The sequence below is a fragment of the Acanthisitta chloris genome, unplaced genomic scaffold (genome assembly GCF_000695815.1).
Source record: "Acanthisitta chloris isolate BGI_N310 unplaced genomic scaffold, ASM69581v1 scaffold14969, whole genome shotgun sequence".
Taxonomy (NCBI): domain Eukaryota; kingdom Metazoa; phylum Chordata; class Aves; order Passeriformes; family Acanthisittidae; genus Acanthisitta; species Acanthisitta chloris.
In genome coordinates, this window is record NW_008690958.1 from 3,398 (window position 1) to 28,036 (window position 24,639).

Here is a 24,639-nt window from a genome sequence, read left to right on the forward strand (position 1 = left end):
GTCAGAGGGATTTGTCTACCCCATGTGGTGTCATGTTAGCTCCAAGTTATCCAGAGCACTAAGCTGGCCTATCATTATGGCATATTGCAGAACAATGGAATTTTGGTCCTAGATGCTTGAGAAAAATGATGATATCATGTTCAGAAAGATGTTCACTAACTTCATTGTATTCTTGCTACATCTTTTTTTTTGTATCCACAAGTGAAAATATTAAGCACGTTTTTGCATCCAGATGGGAAATTAGATTTAAAGGCCAAAATCAAAGAACTTGCTTACTCAGTAACATTACTGAATCCCAGTCATGAGCTGTAGCAATCATCCCTAATTTGACTTCCACCTGTGGTTTCACAAACTAAGTTAGGTTGGACTTGGACAGCGGTAGCATAAATTAAGTAGGACCACACCTTTGCCAAACCAGTTGAAATAAGAGATATGCCTTGAGACAAATGGTTCTTTTGAGAGATGCCATTAACTGCTAACACCTCTTCACTCTTACTGTATCCAGGACTCAACAAAGAAATAATGATTTTATTCTATGCTCTTTGTGGATAAGGAACAGAACTGAGCCCATACTTAAAAACAAGGATTCCTTAAGAGTATGGGTGTTTGCCACATTGCTTTAAGCCTGACATCTCAGACAATTACAGTCAGCCTACACAGCTGGCTCTTCAAGTTCTGGATGGATGCTGCAGCTTGTTTACCACCTCTGGCACACTGCCACGCAGGCAAAGAGGGTTTGCAAGAGTCACAGTGCAATACAACACCTGGAGTATTTCACCCAGGGTGTCACAACAGCCAGTAAAACTGGTCCTGTGTTATTTATACGCTTGCTAAGTGTTTGGCAAGATGTTGTATAACAAAGAAGAAATTATATCTCACACTGCTCACCAAATCACCGTGCACACTCTATTCGACTTACTTAGCATAGGCATAAAGTCATATAGGGAAACAGAATAACTAGGGGAGGCCAATACTACTAGAGGAACTAAAATTGCATCTCATCTTACCTCGACCGTGAAGAGCTCAGACATCACAAATGTGCGTTCTTGTTTGATATCCAAAACTCTACATGAAGTAAGGGACAAGTTAGAGATCAAAACAATCCCATCATTGCAAAATAGTTTCTGTAAGAGTTTGTATGGTAACTATCTTTGCTTCTTTCTGAGTTAGACACAATTCTACACTACAAAGGTGCTTTTAGATTGGAACAAAAATGAAGAAAACAAAAACATTTCTGAAATATAACAAGAAATAAAGATTTGATTAATTAGTTACTTACAGACTTGTCTTCAGACAACATTTGGAAACATTTCCAAATCTTTAATAATCTTTGTGCTATTCTGTGATTATATTTCCCTACTATTAGTCTGATTTACCTTGCTTCTTCCCGAGCCAAAATCTCCAGTAGCTTTGACATGTCTCCTGGGCAGTCGGAAAGCACAAGGGAAAATCTGCACACTCTGTTATCGAGGGTCAGGGCACGAGCTATGCACTGTTGCAGCAAATGTAATTCCAAGTTTCCACTGCATATAACAACTGCCACTCTGAAAACAGAAAAAAAAAGTGAGTTTTGACTAGCACTTGTCTGTGTAAAGGAACTGCAAATCACAGACACTGTATTCAATATTAGCTTAACATCTGCTAGAACCTCCCATCAATATATGTGTATCCTGCCCCTGTACTCGGTGCTGGTGAGGCCACACCTTGAGCACTGTGTGCAGTTCTGGGCCCCTCAGTTCAGGAAGGATATTGAGGTGCTGGAGCAGGTCCAGAGAAGAGCAACGAGGCTGGTGAAGGGACCTGAGCACAAGTGTCATGAGGAGAGGCTGAGGGAGCTGGGGGTGTTTAGCCTGGAGAAGAGGAGACTCAGGGGAGACCTTCTCACCCTCTACAACTCCCTGACAGGAGGTTGTAGTCAGGTGGGGGTTGGTCTCTTCTTGCAGGCAACCAGCAGGAGGACAAGAGGGCACAGACTCAAGCTCTGCCAGGGGAGGGTTAGGTTGGATATTAGGAAGAGATTTTTTATGGAGAGAGAGTTATCAGGCGTTGGAATGTGCTGCCCAGGGAGGTGGTGGATTTACCATCCCTGGAGGTTTTCAAGATGAGACTGGATGTGGCACTTAGTGCCATGGTCTAGTAACCAGGGTAGGATTGGACTTGGTGGTCTTTGAGGTCTTTTCCAACCTGGTTGATTCTATGATTCTATGAAATGTGTTGCTGCTCCATATGTACTTCGTCAGCCTCATCTAAAGAATTGTCTCAGCAGTATTTTAGTGTACAAGCCTGCACACTGGAATTTTATTTTGTCTTGAGGGCATGTATGTTTAAATACATTCTGGACTATGTCCTGATACTATGCTAAATCCGCTTAAGTCCTGAGTCCTCAGGCTGAGAGACAAAGCAGCACTTACCCACACGTTCAACACTAAGCACAAGGATAATCCCACTATGTGGACAGTTCTCAGAGCTGGGAGGCAGGTGCCACTGGGTGACAAGATAGAAGCCTAGCTTCTATCCCACCACAGACAGAGCTGGTTTCCAGAAGTGGAATGAGAGGAGGCAAGGGTAGGATACTGTCCTGGCAGATGTGACCATGCATCATTGAGCTGTGCATAACTGCCTTTCCCCCAGCCACTTGAGAATACAGGAAAATGACACAATTTGTCAGGTCTTCAGGGTGGCATTTGCCTTGTTCAACATGGTGTTATGACCTGTGAGTGGTCTATTCAGCCTGAAGTATATACCAGTGATAAGCCTGTTTCCAGTTCAGGGGCAGGAACTGTCTTGTCACTCATAAAACAAGTAGCTTTTCAGTTTTCTGGGACCAAGTTGCTCAATCCCATGCTTTTGCCATGGTTCCCTGTTTGCAAGAGCTGCTGTACCTTTTACCCTTCAACTCAGGCAGCTTCCCTGCCACCAATGCTGCAAGTCCAATGGCCCCTTCTGCATCAACTGTGGCTCGCTCGTACTCCAGCAACCTCAGCATCGAAATGAGGATGTCCTCCTCCCTGAAAGCAAGAGAGTTGTGCCAAAACAAATCAAATCAAAACAGCTACCAAAAGCAGAAGATAATACATTTATGTATAACTGGATTCTTTCCATCCTCCCAGGTTCATATGATGCCAAGGTGGTGTTACAAAACATTGCACTGCTGGGAATGAATGAACATCTCAGTCTCACTATTAACTGAAAGACAGGATGGCTTTTTTTATTAGAAATGTTAACTAAATCCATAAGTATATTTCACCAACCTGGCCTTTCTGTGAAGATTTAGGAGACTTTTGTTCAGGGCTTTCTTCAAGTGTTGTAGAACACAACAAGGACAAGATTTACATCCAGAACATGACCAAGTGCTAGCAGCCAGTGAAGTTTTGCCCAAGGGGTCAGTCTGGACAACACTTCTGGTGATACCATTAGTTTTAGGTAGTCCTGCAAGGAGCAGGGAGTTGGACTTGATGACCCTTCATGGGTGTCTTCCAGTATGAGATATTCTATGATTCTATGATATGTGGGATTGGGTTCAATGTTCCTTCTCCTCTGGGAAGGAAAGGTACCCCATCCCCATGCTCTCACACCATGTGCATGATGGCAGCTCCTGCCAACCTGCTCTCCACTGCACATGCAGAACCACCATACCCTGGTGGTACAGCACATTTTTCATGTTCATCCAGTGTTCTTTTCACTGTTCTTCTTCACCTACCTCACAGCAACAACTTTATCCACAAGTTTCCCAGTCAGCTGCAAAGAATTGATGCCAAAGCCGAGTCCACTCACATCTGCAGATTTTAAAAGACAAAAATATGAAGCTGGCTTCTTTATTCAACATATTCAACATTTTTTAGAGTCCTGGCTGGTTTGTGTCCTTGGTGAGTGCAGCACACTGCTGTTATATGACCTTAAGTTGCTTAATCTTTTTTCATACGACAGAAATGAATTTGGTAATGAAAGACCAAATCTCACAGGAAGGTTTTGTCATTTTGGACCTCTTTAAGAAAATTCTGACACTTCACTGGCATTGTTGCACTGTGAGAGTGACCCTGCAGCCCAGTGCTTTTCACTGTTCAATAAGACTTGAAGGATACAAGACCCAAGCATGGCACAGGGCTTGCTAGCTACAGCAGGACAGTTGGCAAAGAAGTGCAGAGACAGGCAGAGCTTTCTGAGAGAGATAAAAGTTTTCTATAAAACTTACATTTAACTCAAAACTTCCAGAGATTTGAACATCAGGTAAATAGGATGTTCTTAAATTTCTTAACAGTTGAGGCCTTTTGAGCAAATGATGTGGATAGAACTGCACCAGTCACAAACACTGTTGTTCCAAAAACAGTTTTGTGTGTACAAATATTTAAACACTGCATTTTCCTGTCTTTTCACAGATCAGTCTTTTCCATGAGAGCTTTCCTCTTGACTTCACTGGTTTAGATGCTGCTTGTGAACACAATGCTCAGAAAAATACTCTCATATTTCTAATTATTCATGTGGACTGGAAATAGCATTGTACCCCAGGGAGGTGGTGGAAGAAAATGTGGCAGAAGTTGCTCTTACATCTTCAACTAAATTCTGACTCTTAGGAGGTTTCCCTTAAAATATGTTTGAACTGAATTAATGAGAAAATAAGCTAGTTGGAGAAATCTGTTACAACCTTTATAAAGCTCCGAAAGAGTAATGCATTTCTCACCTCCATAAAAATGATGGTTGCTGCAGGCCTGGTCTTCAGCTGGGTGGCCAGCCTTTAAGGACTGTTGCAATACAGGGAAATTTTCAGATTCAACCCCCTGAAGAAGACAAGTATTGTTACTTTTTTATTGAACCAGTTATAACAAGTTACCACCAAAGCAGACACCAAAAAGCTACAGAATATGTTCTCTTCAAATTAACAATTAATTTCAAGTTGCATAACAACTGTGCTACCACTAAACTTATTCTGTGGCTTATTTAGGACCAAGTTTTTCCAGAAAAAGTTATTTCAAAACACAGAACTGTATTTCATTTGCTTTGGAAAAGCCTCCCCACATTTTTTTGTTAAATCCAGCTAAGCAGCCAAGGGACAGGAACTTCCCAGGCTCTCAGAGGCTCTTCTCCTAGGCAAAGCCCATGGGATCAGACAGTCCCTGTCCCCAGCACATGCAGTGTCTGCCAGTGCATCACTAGATACCAGTACAGTGTTATCACTAGATATCAGTATCTTTTGACAATAGTTGTGGTGAAAGCTGCCCAGATACAACACTTAGTAGGTGAAAGGAAACTTACAATTACAGAAATATGTGGGTTGAGGTGTTTGAGTGCAGCAGCTGACCCTGCCAGCAAGCCACAGTGGCCTCCTGCAGGGAAAATCACTGCGTCCAGCTTTGGCACCTGCTCGTATACCTCCAGCCCCATGGTTCCCAGGCCTGACAGGTAGACAGCACTATCCTCCCTGTGGGGAGGAAAGGCACAGGTCAGCAGGGTTCACAGCTGTCAATGCAATAATAATTAAAGACATCATTCAGCAGAAAAAGATGTATGTGAGAGTAAAGCACCAGCACACAAGAGCTGATATAACAGGACAGTGCCAACAGATGGACCATTGCACACTGTTATCTACTGGAAGGAAACTTGTGCTGTTGACAAACCCCTCAAATAGCTCTGCTGTTCCCAGTGTCAGGTGTTTACAGAGTTGGCAGGCAGAAGTCATGTTCTCATTGCCATCACTTCCTTCAGCTTCATAAATTTTAAATGTTGTGGTCCGAACTAAAAGCAAAGTCTCCAAAGGAAATATTTTCTTTATTTCTAAGTGGATTTAGTGTTTGAACTGAAAGCAAAGTCTCCAAAGGAAATCTTTTCTTTATTTCTAAGTGGATTTAGTGTTTGTGATAAATGGAAATTTTAATGAAATTTAAGCACTGTGTTGAACCCACAAATACCAAACAGATAGCTACAGAGTTGTCTTTCCACAATCCAGGGCCAATATCTGAAACCTTCACATTACTCTGGAAGACTCTGGAAGGGTAAGTGAAGCATTTAGTTATACCAAAATACTCACGGGTAAAACATGTTCAGGCAAACATAATAAAATGCACAGAATAGGGACAAACAGAGTCAAGAGATTGAAGAAAACCTCACTGTACAGTCACATTACTATCTTGGCTCTATTTCTAAAAGCTGTTTTGTGTTTTATTTATGTTAGCAATGATGTAAATGTAGAATGATATACAACAAAAAAATATGAGGTCTCTGTATGTTCTGCTTTTTCTGGCAAATGGATAAGCAAACAGAATTACAGATCCAATGACTTCACTTGATTTACTTGACCCAAGGACATTTGGGTACTAGGAAGCTGTGTTTTTATTACTGTTAGACATGCACAGAGAGGCTCAGCTCAGGAGCACAGAATGCCTAAAAGGTGGAGACCAAGGCCCTTAAGAAGTTGCTTCATATATATATATATATATATATCAAAACATAGAAAATTCCTCAGGCAAGAGTCCATATAACTACACAGGAACTTTAACTCCTGTAGCACAGCTAAAGAGAAAGGTAAGAAGTCATAGTGGGATGGGTAACTGAACCCTTGAATTTATTGTCTTTGTCAAGATACTGAAGGAGCTTTCTCTTCTTTGTGACAAAATACATCACTGGTCTGAACAATTCTGGAGCATTATTCCCAAATAAGATTCAGAACTCAGTTTGTGGAGCTACTGCAAAAATTAATGAGGACCTGGGATATCCAATTTACAAGTAAAACTTTTCTAACAACTGAAAACTGTGTCCAAAGGAGACTGCTCTGGGAATGGAGAGCTATTAGCAGTGAATCAATATTTCAGATAATCATGTTTTCCTTGCTAACATCCAGTCAATACACCAGTTCACTGGTCAGCTTGCAGCTTTTAAAATGAAACAGGTGGTTTTTATTGCACTGTAACTGCTTACTTTTGCCTTGTGAAATCAAACATATCTCTTAGAGTATTATTTCTCAGTGAAGGAAAATGGAGGGAAAGGGCAGTTAAATCTAAATACTGTAGATTAAACAATCATTTTTGAGGCAGAGATAGAAATTTGGCTATTTGCCTTCTGAAATGTGTGATACATCAGCAATCAAAGATGGGCTGTCAGGCTTCAGTTTTTCAATGAAATTTTGTCAGGGCAGCTAGAAGGCTCTGTTCCCATCTGCTCCAAATTAAGGGCTCAGAAGCTATCAGCTAGTGTAACAAACCAACCAGATCACAAATAATCAGGTCTGATCAGCATTTGGACATGGAGTTACACAAGAATAAAATGGATTCTTAAGGAAGGAAGGTGTGTAATTCAATCTGCAGCACAGATTCTGTGATTCACTGATTCACAAAGGAATCTTTCTCACATCACCCCAGAGATGCTGTGTTACTGGCACATAAAGTGCCAAGAGATAATATGACTGGCAATAGTCACATTATATTTATAATGAGGTCCTGAACCCCTATAGTTATTAAAAATTTCATGTCACCTAGGCAGCAATTAGGGAGACTTAATGACTGAATTCCAAATTTAAAAATCACGTTTCCTGCCTGGAATTTCACAGGAAGTTGCAGTTGGATAAAGTGTTCTCTTCCTCTAATTGAACTTTTGCATGGTCATTTTCATAGCGCAGAATTTTAATTGCACTCAAAAAATGGGAAGAACTGACAACGACACTCCCAGTTACAGCACACTGCCCATGCAGGTACAGCCAAAGACAGTCATGTAATGTCTATTTCAGGAAGGGAAGAATGAATTACTGGTTAGGGAGATTCAGAGACCAAATTGCTAGGGATTTTATGCAAGCTAGAATTAAACTGAAGTAAAAAGACATTTCAGAGGTTTTGTTCTAAAGCAAGGGAAATCAGCTGATGTTTTACAGGCAGTTTTGGCCAGTGATGAAGAAAGTGTGTCAGACACATTGGCTAGCCATATAGGCATACATTTCTCTAGGAATCTCTCCTAGTCTATACCTAACCAAATATGTTTCAGCCATCCCATTATGAAAAGACTCACGATCATAGTTGGAGGGTTTTCCTATTTTTTTTTCACCAGGGTGTGAAAAATTGCATCTGCAAGGTTTTAATTAAACATAGTAACAAATTTAACAACTCTGTTTCTTGTAAACTGAAACATGAAATGAATCAGAGTCCTTTAATATTATTAATGGTAGTATGTACATTCAGAGTTCCTCAAGGCTAGATGCTGAAGTCCTTCACACTTGTCATCCCTGGAGCTTCATCAACCTGGAGAATATCTACCTTATGTAACATGAATAATTATTTGGGGAGGAGGGGAAGGTTAAATACGAAATGACAATAAAATAATTTAGTTCTTATGTGCAAGTGTGACAGCTGATGCAAGCCAGCTGGGAGATAACACATCCATTGAAAAATGGCTGACAGAAATTTGGAAATCACAAAGTTATGGAAAGCTGTGGTTTCCAAAGGAGCCTGAAAGGATTTTAAATTCATTGGGATCTAGGGCACCATATTCCCCTGGGTTTCTTTGAAAGTCCCACTCTGGGATAAGACTGTGCCCATGATGATAGACAAGGCACACAAAGCAGCCCCTGCATGTCACTGACTGCCAGCAGAGCTAGCACAGTTGAACAGTACAGAACAGTTTTTAATATTGCCTTCCCAATACACCAACTGGGAAAGAAGTGAGGACTTCCTCTGTTGTGCTCATTCTGGGATCCTCTTTCCAAGCAACATGACTCATTATGACTGTGTTTAAGACAGCAGTACCTAGGAGCAAAGGAGAACAGGCACTCACTGCAGGAGATGCCATACAAACACAGAGGCAGTGATGGTGGGGGAGAATAACATCAGAGGGACTGCTGGCTACCTCATCTTAATAATTCACTCCTCTGTGCTTTAGGAATGCTTACTTCAAGAAAGCTAAAAGAAAAAAGAAAGAAAAAGAAAAAGGAAAAGGAAAGATGGAAGAGACTGCAGACAGAAAAGAAAAAAAGGAAAATGCATCAGTTCTAAATATTTTTTGCCTATCTTATCTCATTCTAATTGTGGGTTTATTAGATCTGGCTTGTCCAGTGACCTCAAATAGTTAAAATTTAGATTTATGCTTATCCTTATCTACTTTAAATATATGTATGAAGTAGCCTCATAATTATCTTTTTTTCAAGGCAGAATCACAGCTTCATCACTCACACCAGATATGCAAAAATTTTACAGTATTAACCTTCTCTTGCTCTACATTATACCACTGAACCCTTTGCATTAAATATTAACTTTTACACACCTAACTCCAAACAGGGAGACCAAAACTGAACACTAGTCTTAATGCTTTCAGGTAGGGTTCCTAAAGAATTAGCATATATCAATTATCACACTAGCCCAGAGAAATTCCTAATCAGGAAGTTTGCCTAATTTGGGGTAAGAGAATAGTGTTTCTTTTTGATTTCCATCCCCAACTGTTACAGAAAGATTCATGACTGGGAACATGTAACTGTCCATGCTCCAGGTAAGAGGAACATTTTGATGACCTGTGAACACATTGTAATGAAAAATTGTTTTTGTGGAGCTGGGCAAGCATCTAATCTGGTCTTTCTAATCAGTCTGACTTTCCACTTACTCTTCGAGGTAGAGGTAACCATTCTCCTGTGCCAGCCTTCTTGCATGCATCTGGGAGTCCTTAGCTGTAGTGCCATAGGATATAACCATGGCACCATACTCACGGCACATTTTCACTCTGGCTGGAGATGTGCTGGTTGACATGATGACAAACACTGGAATATGGAGCTCTGAGGCATGGTAAGCAACAGCCATGGAAAAGTTACTGTCCGAAGCCACGATCACCCCTTTTCTTTGCTGATCCTAAAAAAAAAGGGGTTGCTTATTGCACATTGTATAGTGTCACATAGTTTGTCCCATATGATCCTGAATCATTCTAATGATCTGATTTCCATTTTTTCCTCTACTCGCTGACTGAATCATGATATTATGATACAGTATATGCATGTCTGATGTGATCTCAGGATTTACACACAGAGCTAAGACAGCATAAGATAAATCCCTGTTCCTGCTCTCCTATGAGTAACTAGCTGCAAAACTCCAGCTGATCTCAGAAGAGCTGCAATCTGGCCTCTAAGAGCAGATGTCTCTTCCCTGCCTGTGGGAAATGGTTTAATTTCAGGTTTCCTTTTAAAAGATTTAATTTCTATTATTACAAAAGTGCAGGCATAACCACTGCTTCTGGGCTGCTGTATCATGCCAATTATAACTATTATTGCTGCAGAGACTCCTAATGACAAGTCATTCACGTAATACTGAAATTCATTACAAAATCAATTGTTGATCTAGATTCTTTTCATCACCTATTGCAATTCAATTTCATAATCACTCATGAGTTTGGTGGTTTCAACATGTCAGAACCACAGTATACATAAAAACACTTGCATCTAAATGCCACAGGAAAATGCTGATGTTTACATTTTGCAAGCTTTTCTTTTAAATACTTTTAGGTATTTCCCCAGCAGATCAGCCAATTATAAAAAAAATCAGTATTTTACATCCAGATACTTGGAGACCTATCTATACTGAACACATGCTGTGTTCAGTACAATGGTTCAAAAGGCAAGAAATGCTGTGATTCCATGGAGATTACAGGCAAAATTATCTTCAACTCTGCTCCATTTTTGTGATGCAGAACTAATCTATTTTTTTGATGTTTTGTTGTACCTGAGGCAACGATGTCAGAAGGTAAAGCACACCTCGTTCCTTCACAGATCCTGTGTACTGGAGGAACTCCTTCTTCAGGTAGATGTCCATTCCATACAGCTTGGACAGCCTAGAATACTGGAGTATATAAATAATATTATGGGAATGTGTCTAAAATTAAGAAAAATCTTCCACACCCCATCAGCTGCCTGGTGAGGCATGCATTCCCCTGCTATGTATGAGCTCCAAAAAGTAAACTTCATCATCTGTTTCTTTAGAAATACATGACAGTGTGTTGCTACCTACTAGATTCTTATAGTTTATGGGAGTCACTTTCAAACTTACAGCAGTGAAATATGGACCATTATGATAATATGGAATATATAACTGATAATATGCTATTATGAATTCTGAAAGCAGCATTTATTTTGGTCTTACTGTTCAAATACAGATATTGAAATAAGTATTTTCAATTATTTCAAAAAACACATTTCCAGCACTCGCCAGAACTGGGTATTTAATACCCAAAAATAAGGTCATCATCTAATAGATAAAAAAGCCATCAGAAAATTCCTCCTTGAGCCCTATCATGGCTCTGCTATGTTTTCTGCCACTGATTCACTACTGAATGTTCTGTTTTGCATTCTAAGGCCTGTACAACATTAGTAAAGACATTCCTCACTCAAAGAATGATGAAAATAATAAAAAATTATTTCCCAGGATTGCAAGTGTAAGCAGCAGATGTTTGAAAAAGGTTAGTGTATGGAACAGAAAGGATCCCTGAGCTGAGAGGAATTAGCAAGCAGATTACATGTGATGCAGTGCCCAAGTGCATGATATTTTGGGGTTTTTTAGTGGCAAACCTTTGTCAAGTTTTAAAATGAGACACTCCCAGCATGCATCAACATATTAATTTCCTATTACTAGATTCACTAAACCAAGAGTTTGAAACAAGACAACTTATGAAATAGAGCTGCAGTAAGCCTGTGGGTTCCAGCTCCCTAGGCTTGCTCTGTTGTTACTCCATTACTGACTCCATTTCCTCTATTGGCTGACAAAGCAAATGATGACCTGGGGATTTAGGAGATCAAGTCCTCATTTATGATGTTGCAAAGGGATATAGAATAAAAGACAGTATCACAAAATATTTGCCTCAAACAGTATTTGGCACTGTCATGCATACAGTGTATACTGTACATAGTAATATGCACAGACATATTTTTCAGTCTGGGGGACTATCAAAGTGAATTTATATGAACTAAATATATCTGAAGCAGATACTTGCTTTAAAGGATACAGTTAAACTAAATATTTCAGGTGAATGGTACAAGTCTTTTCAGCCTATTTACAAGCAGATGTTAAGTTCCTCACCCATAGGTGGGGCCAGATTCTCTATTTTGTTCCTGAAAATCCTGCCACAGAAGCTACCACTTGCTGCTCCTTTGCAAATCTGGCTGCAGAACTGAAACAATGGAAAGTGCTTAGTATACTAATAGGATAACAGTTTATATCCTAAACGGCCTAATCTATGGAGAATGCCTATGGAAATTAGAACAAGAACCCTAGGCAAGAAACACTAGTAGTTCTTTGCATACCATACTTGGTTTTGTAAAGAATCTTGGATTCTAGAGTAAGCAATGAGAAAAAAGGATTGAAGGAAAAGAATCCTGTGAATTTATAAAGTTGCTAAATCTTCCACATTTAAAAATATGCATTAAGTCACTGTTTACCACAGAGGTGGTGTACTTCAGATTATTTTTCTTTAATTTTGATGCTCAATGTTTTAACTCTTTAGGTTATCCTTTTTTGCTTCCTTTAACTGAGGCTTTTTTCATGTAGCCTAAATATACAATTACTTCTAACAAAGCAGGTGTCAGTACTATTTTCAGCTGTACTGACCTGATGGGTGACCTTGTTAAACTCATTGAACCAGCCTATAATTTTTCCCTTTTGTCACCATGATCTTATCTAAGGACTACAGATACCATGTCTAATGTACAACACACAGCACATCCTCTATTTGGCATCCACAGGGCTCACATAAAACAAACCTGAAAGACCCTACATCAATAACCAAGCCAGGTGTTCTATTTAATGCCAATTCCTGTGTTTCCTACACTCACTGCCTCTTTGGCATGTTGCAATCACTCATGATGCCATATCTCAGCTTCAGGTAAACTCCTGCATAAGGATGCTCCACCCATGGTCTTACCTGCAGGTTAGGAATCATCCTGCAAAGTGTTTCTCCATTCAGTTAATTGTATGGGTTATGGGTTACAGTCATGTTCAATTTTAAACCTAAACAAATGTCCCTGAAAGGGACTCTTACCTCTCAATGATGAGTTCAAGTAAAGGTTATCTCTATTTTTCTTGACACCACTCTGTGCTTTTGAATCAATTCATGATATGTACTTATGAGTTCTGCAGGAACTTTGAATTATTACTTTGAATAACAATAGTCATGGGCTATTTTCACATTAAAACAAGTGGGGATATATGTTTTCCACTATTCTGATCATTCAAGAAGCATAGTTCATAAAAAGAGAATAAAGAAAGTTATCCTGTTTAGCCTGACACATTAAATACAGAAAGGGATTACAACTGGGTTGCATAAATCTTCCAGAGACACCCAACAGAAAAGAACTATTCAACTTGAGGGGTGTCATGGTTTAACCCCAGTCAGAGTAACAGAAAAGAACTATTTAATTTGAGGGGTGTCATGGTTTAACCCCAGTTGGCAACAAAACACCATCCAGGTGTTTGCTCATTTCCCTCCCCACCACCATCCTGCTGGAGGAGATGAGAATTGGAAGGGGAAAAGGGAGAAAACTCATGGGTTGAGATAAGAACAGTTTAATAATTGAAATAGAATAATAATAATTATGTAACAGAAAAGAACTATTTAATTTGAGGGGTGTCATGGTTTAACCCCAGTTGGCAACAAAACACCATCCAGGTGTTTGCTCATTTCCCTCCCCACCACCATCCTGCTGGAGGAGATGAGAATTGGAAGGGGAAAAGGGAGAAAACTCATGGGTTGAGATAAGAACAGTTTAATAATTGAAATAGAATAATAATAATTATGACAATGACAACAATAATGTAATTCAAAGGAAAATAACAAAGAGAGATAAATAAGACCCAAGAAAGACAAATTATGCAATTGAAAACAATTGCTCACCACCAACCAACCAATGCCCAGCCAGGCCCTGAGCATCAGGCCCCCAGTCAACTTTCCCCCTAATTTTGTTGCTGACCATGGTGTCATATGGTATGGACTGTCCCTTGGGTCAGTTGGAGTCAGCTGTTTCAGCTGTGTCCCCTCCCAGCTCCTTGTGCACCCTCAGCCTTCTCACTGCTGAGGTGGGGTGAGAAGCAGAAAAGACCTTGACTCTGTAAGAGCTGCTCAGCAATAACAAAAACGTCTCTGAATTATCAACAATATTTTCATCACAAGTCCAAAACCACTTCGCATACTGTGAAGAAAATGAACTCTAACCAAGACCAGCACAAGGGGCAAAGCTGTCTGAGAACAAATAGTGTGAACTGGCCAAGAAAGTGTAACTACTTGTGAACAGGAGCACAGTCAGTTTATGAAGAGTTTCACTTCACACAGATACCTGCATGGCTGGTCTCTGTGGTGCAATCTTGCCCTTTTCTGCATTAGGATGTGTTGGTTAATATTCAGAGTGGGACCCATACCTTGGGAACAAGAAGATGATGCAGGGATGGCACCAAGATGGGCTTTACTGGTTTTGAGCTATTAGTCTGATCCATCTGAGCTGAAGGTGTGAATGAGGCCCTTTAGCAGCTCACTGGCCAAGGCTCTCACAGTCTCACACTGGCAGAAATACAGAGGCAGAATCCTGTAACTGTCTGGCAGAAATGCATAGTGCCATGAGCTGCAGGGAATGGATGATCCAGGCTATCAAAGCACAAAGAGTTAGCTAGTTCTGCTTTCCAAATTAAGCCATGACACTCTCATTCTCCCTGTCCATAGACCTATCTTTGTACAGCAAGATTAAATACATCTAACAAATACGACCAGAGCTGTCAAATACAGAGAAGGGCAGTGCAACACTTCAATGTTGACTGTGCAGAGGTTCAATGTCTGCAATGTGCAGAGTTTGGTATGATCCCTCTGTTTGCCCAGGTGCTGACCCCAAACCACCCCCACTGCACATAGGTTTCTGTCTTCCCAGGCAACCAACTCTTCCACTCTGAAAGGAATCACTGCACATATGTTTCTGTCTTCCCAAGCAACCAACTCTTCCACTCTGAAAGGAAATCCAGGTACAGCTGGCAGGACTGTTTACTCCTGTCACTCTGAACAGGCACTATATGAATGCAAACTGCATCCAGTTTTACTTTCTGGGTTCTGGCCAAATTTTTTTCTGCCACCTTACAGCTGCCTGATGTCTCTGGATCAGCAGTCACCTTCTGGGAACTAGGAAAACTGTTGTGCCTTGCAGACCCAACCACTTTGCTCCAGGGGCTGCTAACCCCAAGCAGGGACTCAGACTCCAAGATGCTTTCCCTGTGCAGGTCAGAAAGACAATCTACACCTGGTGAGGCTGGGGGTTGTTCTGGTCAGCAACAGAGAGAGTGATTTGGGTCTGCTGCTAAGAATTGCCATGTGCCAAAGACACTCTTTTCACCCACCAAAGGGAAAAGAGATTAGCCACAGAGTGCCCAAAGTAGCCTTCCTGAAGAGCTCCCACCAGTAGAAATACACAACAAATTAAATAGCTTCCCACTGTACTCTTACGCTTTCGCAAATGCTTGTACACTGATGGGAGTGTCAGTCATTTTCATTCCTAGGCCAACTGACAGGTGCTTTTGTGTGTGCGTATTTTAATGTCCTCATTTTGTTGAAGACACATGTGGCAGAACCACCTGGCTACAAAACATATCCAGCTGGCCAGGCTGAGAAGGGAAATCTGCACCTTCAGACTCTCCAAATATGAGGACTAGTTCCAGAACAGACCCTTCCACAAGATTGTTTACTCACACACCAGCAGTCTGCCATCTCCAACTCAGGCTCATTGCAGCAAGAGTTTTTCACTGAGAACATAATACCACAATGCAATAAGTCTATGCCTAAGGTGGTTTATCCTTTGTTTACAGGTTGCTGCAATCTTTGAGGATTAAGGTTAGTGCAAACTGGTAAGAAGAAAATTATTATTGACAGTTAAATGCGACTAGTATGAAAATGAGTCTTCTTGCACAGATCTATCGTCACATACTCTTTCTTCATTTCTGATCAACTTTCATCAAGAAAAGAAAAGAAACATTGAGAGAATGCAAAGCCATAAAGACTCCCTACCATGCAGGGGGTTTTCTGAACACCGCACTGGATTTTGCAGGCTGCTGCACTAATATCTTCAAATCGAATCAGCTTGTTACAGCTTGCCAGGCTGCTCCTACTGCTTGGCTGCGGGATGCGGGAAAGGGCATCCCTAAGTAACTCCTCATTACGGCTCACTATCTTCATTTCCCAGGTCTTCACATCCCCATTCAGGTAATCCTCCTCACCAAAATCCTTCAGTCTCTCAGGGTTGATAGAGGGTGGCTTCTGCCCAATATGGCCATTTCTTACTGGCCCATCCTTACAGCAGTGAAGATCACAAAGTGCTGGGACATTGTGTTTCGTTATTCTACTGTCATCCCTAAAAACAAATAAAAGAAACTTGTTAGGAAAGCTTGGATGATTAAAGGCCTAACGTTTAACATTTAAGGAGGATGCACATCTCAGTTGCTCTTCACAAACCTCAAACAGACAGACTGAATTATTACTGTTGTATTACACAAGCCTCAAATAGACAGACTGAATTATTACTGTTGTATTACCTATCTTACAGGTGCACTGAAAGCTACTGTAACTTTCCATGCATTAGAAAACCCCCAGATAACCTGACATATGGACAAACTGAGAAACTGTCATACCCAAGATAATAAGAAATATATAAGCTGTGCAGTCTGGGCAGCCAGACCTTCCTTAGTGTACAGTGCTGTCTGGGCAGCCAGACCTTCCTTAGTGTTCAGTACTCAACCGACAATGATGCTAGTTCAGTCCTGGAAATTCTGAAATAATTGGAATTGCATTTTCTGTATGCAACTCTATCTTTTTCAAAAAAGGCAAATAGTTGCTGCAGACCATTCCCTTAAATTATTAATAGCAGCAACAAATGTCCCTAGATTGTACACCAGGTAAGGTGTACACCTTTGATAAGGGGTAACAATTATATCCTACTACAGAGCCAAACAACTAGGTCTCCTGATCTGTTAGAACTTCATAAATAAAAGCACATGTAATTAGGACAGCACTATGATGCCACACAAACCTCCAACTCCAAGGAATTTAGGAGAGATGACACTGCTACAAAAATTTGCCAGTTTTCCTACCATCAACTACCTGACTCTGTGGTCCACAGTGTCACAAGGAACAATATACTGTAGTGCAGGATTTTGCAGCCCTACTAACAAATAAATGCAAAATTTCTAGGAAATCAAGGAATTTAGAGAGGAATGTGGGGAAAAAGCAGCATTAATCAGAAGACCAGTGATTTGAAAAAGAGCTGATCCCTCTCCTGGTTTGTGGGACTACAGTACAGATTACACAAATGATATAAATCCCTCTACATAACTCAATATTGAGCTGATCCCGCTCCTGGTTTGTGGGATTACAGTACATATTACACAAATTATATAAATCCCTCTACATAACTCAATATTAACTTATTTGGTGGAAAGGGTTTTCTAAAAAACATACATGTTAAATTATGTCAGAGATTTCAGTATTACCTACAACAAAAAAAATATTTACCTTTTCCACAAATTAGTTTGAATTTGGGTTATGCAGTTATTCATCAGCAGGGCTGGTTGAAGTAAATGCTGCCCTAGTTTTGCAGCAGCAATCAGTACTGTAATATGCTTTGCAATAATTTCCAAAAAGAATGTTTAAATATTTAGGAACAGTTTCTTTTTGAGAAATTGCCCCACACTGGGCAGTGTCATCCATTTTCTTAATGGTCTCAATAATCTGTGCCAGTAGCTCTGCTTCCTACTACACTTCCAAAAGTTCCACTGAGGAATTCATGCAACAATATGGGCAACATAAAGGGTTTTATTATTTGAATCAAGTAATATACCATGAGCATCAGTTATTCTGCATATCCTCACATGAGACAATTTTTGTAGCAAGGTCTTCTTTCTCCAAAATTAATGACAACACTAATTTTCTAAGATAAATAATTAAGGTATATACACATTTGTAACTGGTTTATGTTGAAACTTGTGATGTAAAGTATTTTCTGAATACTGTATCTTCAAGCTGATACACCCAAACAGCAGATATTCTGCCTTCAAATCAAGTAGCTTATCAAGTAGCTTTATTCCATACTTTTCTGCATTTCTGCTCCACTGGAACAATTCACAAAGATGTTAAGCTTCCAGTGTTAGTTCTTGTGCATATTTAGCTTAATGCAAAACTGAGAATAAGATCCTGTTGTCTCCTTGTGAACTTGTCAGCCCCCATCATAAACAACAGCAGCAGCATCTTAGCAGCCACAGTGATGTTAAAGTTCATTCCCTACCTCTTCCTCCCAAAAAAATATTTTCTGTATCACAGTAGCCCATAACCACTCCAGAAAGATAACAATATATATGCCTTATTTCTGAACATATTATCTAAAATGTTTAGCAAGCATTAGCAACGAATTAAATTTCTTACACCGGAAATGGGTTAAAAGGTTTATATGCAGGGTAAAAAAATAAAGAGGCAGATCAAAAATTGGCAGGTTTTGTGGGTCAATTATTTTTTACTGACTAGCATTTGAGATGGGAGAAAAATCATACTTTTTCATTGAATCTCTTGCAATCAACTACAAGAAGTCCATAAAAAACCCAGCCAAAGGTAACCACAAGAAGTCCATCAATGAAACAGGATTCTGAGACAGTACAAGTGACAGGGTAATGTCTTGCCACACTAGTGCCATCAAATATTTTCATCTGCGAATAGAAAGTCCAAATTGAGATATCGATTTTTTTGCCCTAGTCTTGAAATTTCCTTTTTTTGGCAGAAAAAAGGATGGAAGTAAATCTGATTCTTGGTCCTTGATGTGCAGCACTGCTCTCATGAACAGTATCTGATCAGGACTCTGATGGAGACAACACCTTACAAGTATTGGAAAAGAAGAAAAAAAGTCAAATAGCTGTAAAATATGTATAGGATTTTCAAGCTTGAGCTAGGTTTTAAGCCCATCTGAAGTATTACCATCTCAATATTTAATATGGAAACTATCAACTATTTGCATCAGAAAAGTCAATAGCCTTTTTACCAAATGAATATCATCATGCTATTGTATATCTATGTATTGTATGTATTTATTTCAGATTAATTTTTATTCTTTTTCTACACCCATATCTGTCATTTGCATTAGCAAATGACATTTTTCCATACTGAGCCCTGAGTGTGCCACAGAACCTCACAGAGGTCTTAAACTCCCAAGGTAAACAGTGGGCTGAGATTTGATAACACATCACAAATAGGCAAGTAATGACCCTATTGGATCAAATACATTTCTTGCCTCAAAAGCAGTTTGTTTCCTTGGAGCAAATCACCTCTGTATGGATTTCTGTTGCAGGAACAGCCAAAGCAGACAGCAAAGCATGCAAGTGCTCACAAGAAGAAAACATGTGACTTCTCATGCACAGTAACAAAATATAACCCCTATTCCAGCAATCATGCCCACCAGATGAAGATTTGAGCCAATATAAATACAAACCCCAGCATAATGAAACATTGCTCCTTTCAAATAGATCACTTTTCCTTTTTTGGAGTTTGTCTAGGAAAGTTTTCATTAAAAAGTCTGTTTATTTCCAGCCATAAAACAAATACCCAGCTGTCAGGCTTAGTTATACGGTTATAAATTACAACATTTTACCTTTAAAGTGATTAGTAAAAGCAAACATGAAAATACAGTTTATAAACCTACTTTTTCAAGAACAGCTGCTCAGCATAACTGAAAAAAAAAAAGAGAACATCCATATGCAGACATTCCATAAATAATTAAGGAATGGGAAAAAATATCATTTCTTTAAGCAGGCAGCTTTACATATTTTAAATTCTCAAAGTCAAAGCAAAGACAGTGTGTACTGAAATGTGTTTTGAGAATGATAAAAAGCAGCAATTTGGAATGAATAATTTTTCTATTCCCAGTTTGGGTTTTTGTAACATACTGATAATTTTCATCAACTTAAACAGCACCAAGAAAAACAAATTTGGAAAAATAGTAATATAAATAAACTAAGAAAATAATGAAACCAGTAAAAATAATTTTGGGGGGATAAAAACCAGTAATGCATACTATACTTAAAGACCAAAAACGTTGCCTTTGTTACACAGAGAAAGAAGTGCCCACATGGCTACCCTGCAATGATGTCCTCATCTAGTGAAGCACCTGCAGATTGCCTCCCTCAGGATCCATGAAACAGATTAAACTGATGTACTGGATCTCTTCAACTTCCAAAACTGAAGGAGAAAAAAACCTGCAAGGTCACAGACATCCAGGGAATAGCAAATTGTGAGGGATTAGTCTCTGATTCTCCCAGTATAAATGTTAGTGGGAGATCATATGAAAGTATCAGGTAGAAAACTTAAAAGTTGTCTTCTTAAAGAAAATTATTACAGAACTCATTGTCTGAGTACTCTGTGAAGGACAACAATACAAATGGGCTTCAAAAAAATTGTGCAACTGTATGAAAGTAATGACCAATAAACACAACATTTGAGAATCAATCTGTGATTCAGGAAGCCCCTAAGCACTTCCTACACAGACTCCATAAAAGTATATGAAAGAAAGCATCTGAAGTGACTTTTATTTTCCTCCCAGCTCCTGTTACTGGCCACCACTGGAAAGAAAACATAGAGCTAACTGCTCTTTGGCTTGGCCCAGTGTTGCCATTTTGGTTGCAGATGTACCCAATGTCAACATTTGGACCATTTGGCAGCTTTTACACCTCTTTCAAAATGAGTCACAACAATATGTTTTGAGGCAGAAAGGAAATTGGGATTATGGACAAACATTCTCATGCTACTGTACTGCTTCACAGATGGAAATTCAAGTGTCACATACGGAAATAAATTTTAGTATAAGACTGAAAACTCACCATTTTGTTGTCTTTTCTACAGCAGTTTTTATCAGCTGCATTCACAGTGATACACATTCACCTTTAAGAGGGACTGACAGTATGGTACAAGTTCTGTAGAGCATTTTAGCATCTCTATAGACCTGTGTCACGACAAGAATTTTCCACTCCAATGCCTAACTTGAGCTGACCAGTGGCAAAATGTTGAGCTGAAATACCCCTTCAACCCATTCCAGTGAACAGGGGCCAGCCTGTAATTAACTCATCAGCAAACACATGCACATGTTCTCTAGATGTGGACTTTTTAATGTAATTCTTTTTTAATATTTTGGGTGTAGGGATTTCTAAAGCTCATACCATATGCTGCCATCATCTTCTGGCTCCCTGAACACCTTCCTGGAGCACACTGACCAATATTGGTAAGATACAGCTTTAGACATGTCATCTGCTTTCTGGATAAAAGGGCTCAGATCTTATACCTACTAATTACAGAAAAGGTGGTCCCTTTAAAGTCACTTCTGACTCGTTCCTCAAAGTGCTGAGCAGAGATGGGTCATGTATAGGGGTGAGGCAGGGGGAGCAGCCTGCTGCAGTTAGCAGTCTGCTCAGTTTATGACTGCAATGTGACTGGGGCTGGGATCTCCTCCCAAAGGAGTGAGAAATGGGTAATCCCAGGATATGACAGAGAGGGCCCTTTCCCTCATCCAAATCCGTTTTACCCAGAAATTCCCCAGCTTCATTAATCCTTCTAATTCCATGTCCCAGCGCTGTCTCCTCTGACCCTTCTGGGTGCCTGAGCCTTCCACACCCCTCTGATACCTTCCTCATTTGTTGCAATCCCCTTATCCAATAGCTCCTGAATATTCCTGTTCTACCTCAACTCCCCTTCTACCTTTTCCCCCTGCTCCAAACACATTCAAATTCTGCAATAGCAGCACTTTTTAAACACATCTCAGCAGCTTGTGCAAGTTTGAGAATTTATGAGAGAGAAATGGTAGAAAAATTGAGACTTGCTGAGATAAAAGTGGCAAGAAGCGTTGTAATGGAGGTCATCTTCACTGGCAGTAATTCTAGGCTACAGCAGTGCATGAGTGCCCTGCCCACCACTATAGGATGACATGTATACTCCCACAGGCATGGGGATGGAGCATGCTAGATCTCTCTGATGATGCTGTTAAAACAGATCTAAGGCAATACTGCACTCAAACTTTACTTATTTTGTGTAGTATTTAGAAACACCCATTTGAGGCTATCCCTCCAACTAGTGGCACATACAGGATGGAAATTTAAAATGCATGTCTGACATTCACGTATTCAAACCCTACGCAAAGTGATTGTTCCTAAATCACATAAAAATCACCAACATCTTGCCCTAAACAGAAGTACAAATTCAGCAAATATTAGCTCAACTGTATTGATAGAAACTGGGGCATAGACAGATCGAGGGACTTGTCTAAGACTTCCGCAGGAAGTTCGTAGCTGGGCTACTTATCAGAGTGTCTTAAAGACAAAGAGATCAGGGCTTAGTTGCTAGCCTGTATGACAAAAGTGTGTGCACTGTGACCATCCAGCACAGATAGGTACATAATAATCAAGCCTTGAGACTGAGCAGCATTTGTAGCTCTATTCACTGTATACAGGTCTGACAAAACTGTGATACGTCACCAGCGACAAATACAAAGAAAGCTCAGGCTCATACAGGGAACAACCAAGCTGCATTATCACTTCTGACAAAATCTCTTTACTTGCAGTAAGTCAGATTTACCAGAGCCTGAGACTGAACCTAGCCTATATAGCCTAGCACTATATCTGCCTTTATCTGTGGTCATCTATTGCCAGTCTTCTGTACACACTGCGTAAATGTCATTGCTTACTGCTGGCAATGGCAACTGGGTGTCAGCTGCTAAATATGTAACATTAGAAAAAGTAATCTGAAAGCAAGAACAACTCGGGTCACCCCTCATGAAAGGTGTTGAAGCAGAGGTAACCAACTGTCCCTCGAATAGACCCAACCCTCTCAAAAGTTCTTACAGGACATTCACAGCTGTGAATGTCAAATGATCAACATCAAACACTGCACACACTTTGGCAGTTAAAACTCTTCAAGTAATGAAACCTTTTTTCCTAAGTGAATGTGTTCTGAGTTTAAAGGTTTTCTGGTGAGTAACAGGTCTCCGTAATTCACTTGTAAAAAAGGGCAAATAGCACAACCCAAACTAGAGTAAAGAGTGGTCCTGCGATGCAAGGACTGGTTTAAGATTTGCAGTTCGTTGCACAAGGGTCACACCTTGTGTGACTTTGCACAAGACATTTTTTGCTGTGCAAAACTGGGATCTTGTCTTCCCCTTTGGTGTTCCATGAAGGTTTATTAACTGCATTAAGCCCACTGAAACGATTTATGCTTTAAATGTTAGCAACATCTGCGACTATTGGGAGGATAAAGGAAATTAGAATTGTCCCTTGTTTGTACCACACCTGAGAAATCCAGGTAGTTATCATGCTAGTGGTGTCCAGATAATAAAATCAGGGGAGAAAACAACTATGGGAAACGTTAAGAAGGAGGTTGCACAACACAACCATGTCATGTGGGTGCACATCCTCATCTCATGCTACAAGGGCACTAGACAACTCTTAAATTCCATCTGCACCATCCAAGCCTGAAAACAGGAATTCAAGATTACCATAAGCACCATAACAAATACAACCACAGAACAGCTGTAATAACAGGATCTGACACAGGCTATCCCAAGATAAATTTTCAGCAGTTCATTGTCCTGCCTAGGATAATTTCTGATATGATACTCATGAAGAAATTAAAACACTGAACTTCACAGACTTAAAGTATTCGAATCTCCATTTCTTTCAGTGGATAACTCCGAGAGCAACTCATACACACAGAACCCTGGCAGATATTGGAAAATTACAAACAATTTCCTGGTTTGAATTTTTTTAGAAAGGAAGAAAAGGAAAAAGAAAGCATTACCTATATAGCACAGCGACTAAATAAACAACGAGGTGAAGCAAAACTCCAACTACGACACCATAAGGAGGCAGGAGGGGTCCAGGGGTTGTCATGTCCATAGGCCTGGCCCTGGGGGGACCCCGAGGGCTGACCATGACCCCTGAGGGGGATAAAGGAGCACTCTAGCTCTAAGTCAGACAGCAATATTCTCCAACCTTTGCCAGAAAGGGTCGTAGTCTTCATCTTCCTTGATGCGGTTCCTGGGACTTCTGTTTTTTAACACCCTGAAGTAGAGAAACTGTGCTGCAAAATACATTGTAATTCCTGGTGCAAAGTAGAGCTGGAGACTGCTGACAGGGGACACACTTGGGAGAAATGTCAGCCCTGCACTGCCTGGGTGGAAATAGCGGGCGACGTGCCGTAAGCAGCTCTGCGCTGGCTGAGGGGCTGAAGTGTCTTAGAGAGAGAGGGCTGATGCTATTTAAAGAGATTATGTCAGAGGCCAACCTGTCCTTGTCAATTTGAGTCAGGGCCTGGATTATGCTTGGGTGACACTCTGTTAGCAGGACACTGGAAGCTTTAGTTACTTTACTGCTGAGCTGTGGAGCATGATCCCAACCTGCTGCAGGGCCCACGACTGAGCAGCAGGACAGGGACACCAGGTTTGTGGTGGATGAGTCACTGTAGGGATGTTTTAAGGCAGCACCAAGGGACATGGATCTTCATGACTGAGGCACTGAGGAAACTGATTAATTCAGTCTGGTTTTCTCCTGGCATAAGTTTTTGTAGAAGAAAATCACAGACATCCAGATAGAAAAAAAGACCATCTAGGGAAACAACTATAGCAACATAGTTTATATATATACATATATA

General features: G+C 40.2%; 1 protein-coding gene across 1 annotated transcript; it reads right to left on the reverse strand.

Annotated features, from left to right (window-relative positions):
- Positions 1 to 1,007: 1,007 nt before the first annotated feature.
- Positions 1,008 to 24,106, reverse strand: LOC103809219 (probable serine racemase; the record flags this gene model as incomplete). Its single annotated transcript, XM_009082042.1, has 10 exons — positions 23,982 to 24,106; positions 15,982 to 16,324; positions 10,677 to 10,793; positions 9,571 to 9,812; positions 5,251 to 5,416; positions 4,679 to 4,775; positions 3,701 to 3,776; positions 2,883 to 3,008; positions 1,377 to 1,544; positions 1,008 to 1,065 (listed from the first exon to the last, which is right to left on the reverse strand). Coding segments are annotated over exons 1-10 (1,494 nt in total), but the record flags the coding sequence as incomplete, so codon positions are not given.
- Positions 24,107 to 24,639: the final 533 nt, after the last annotated feature.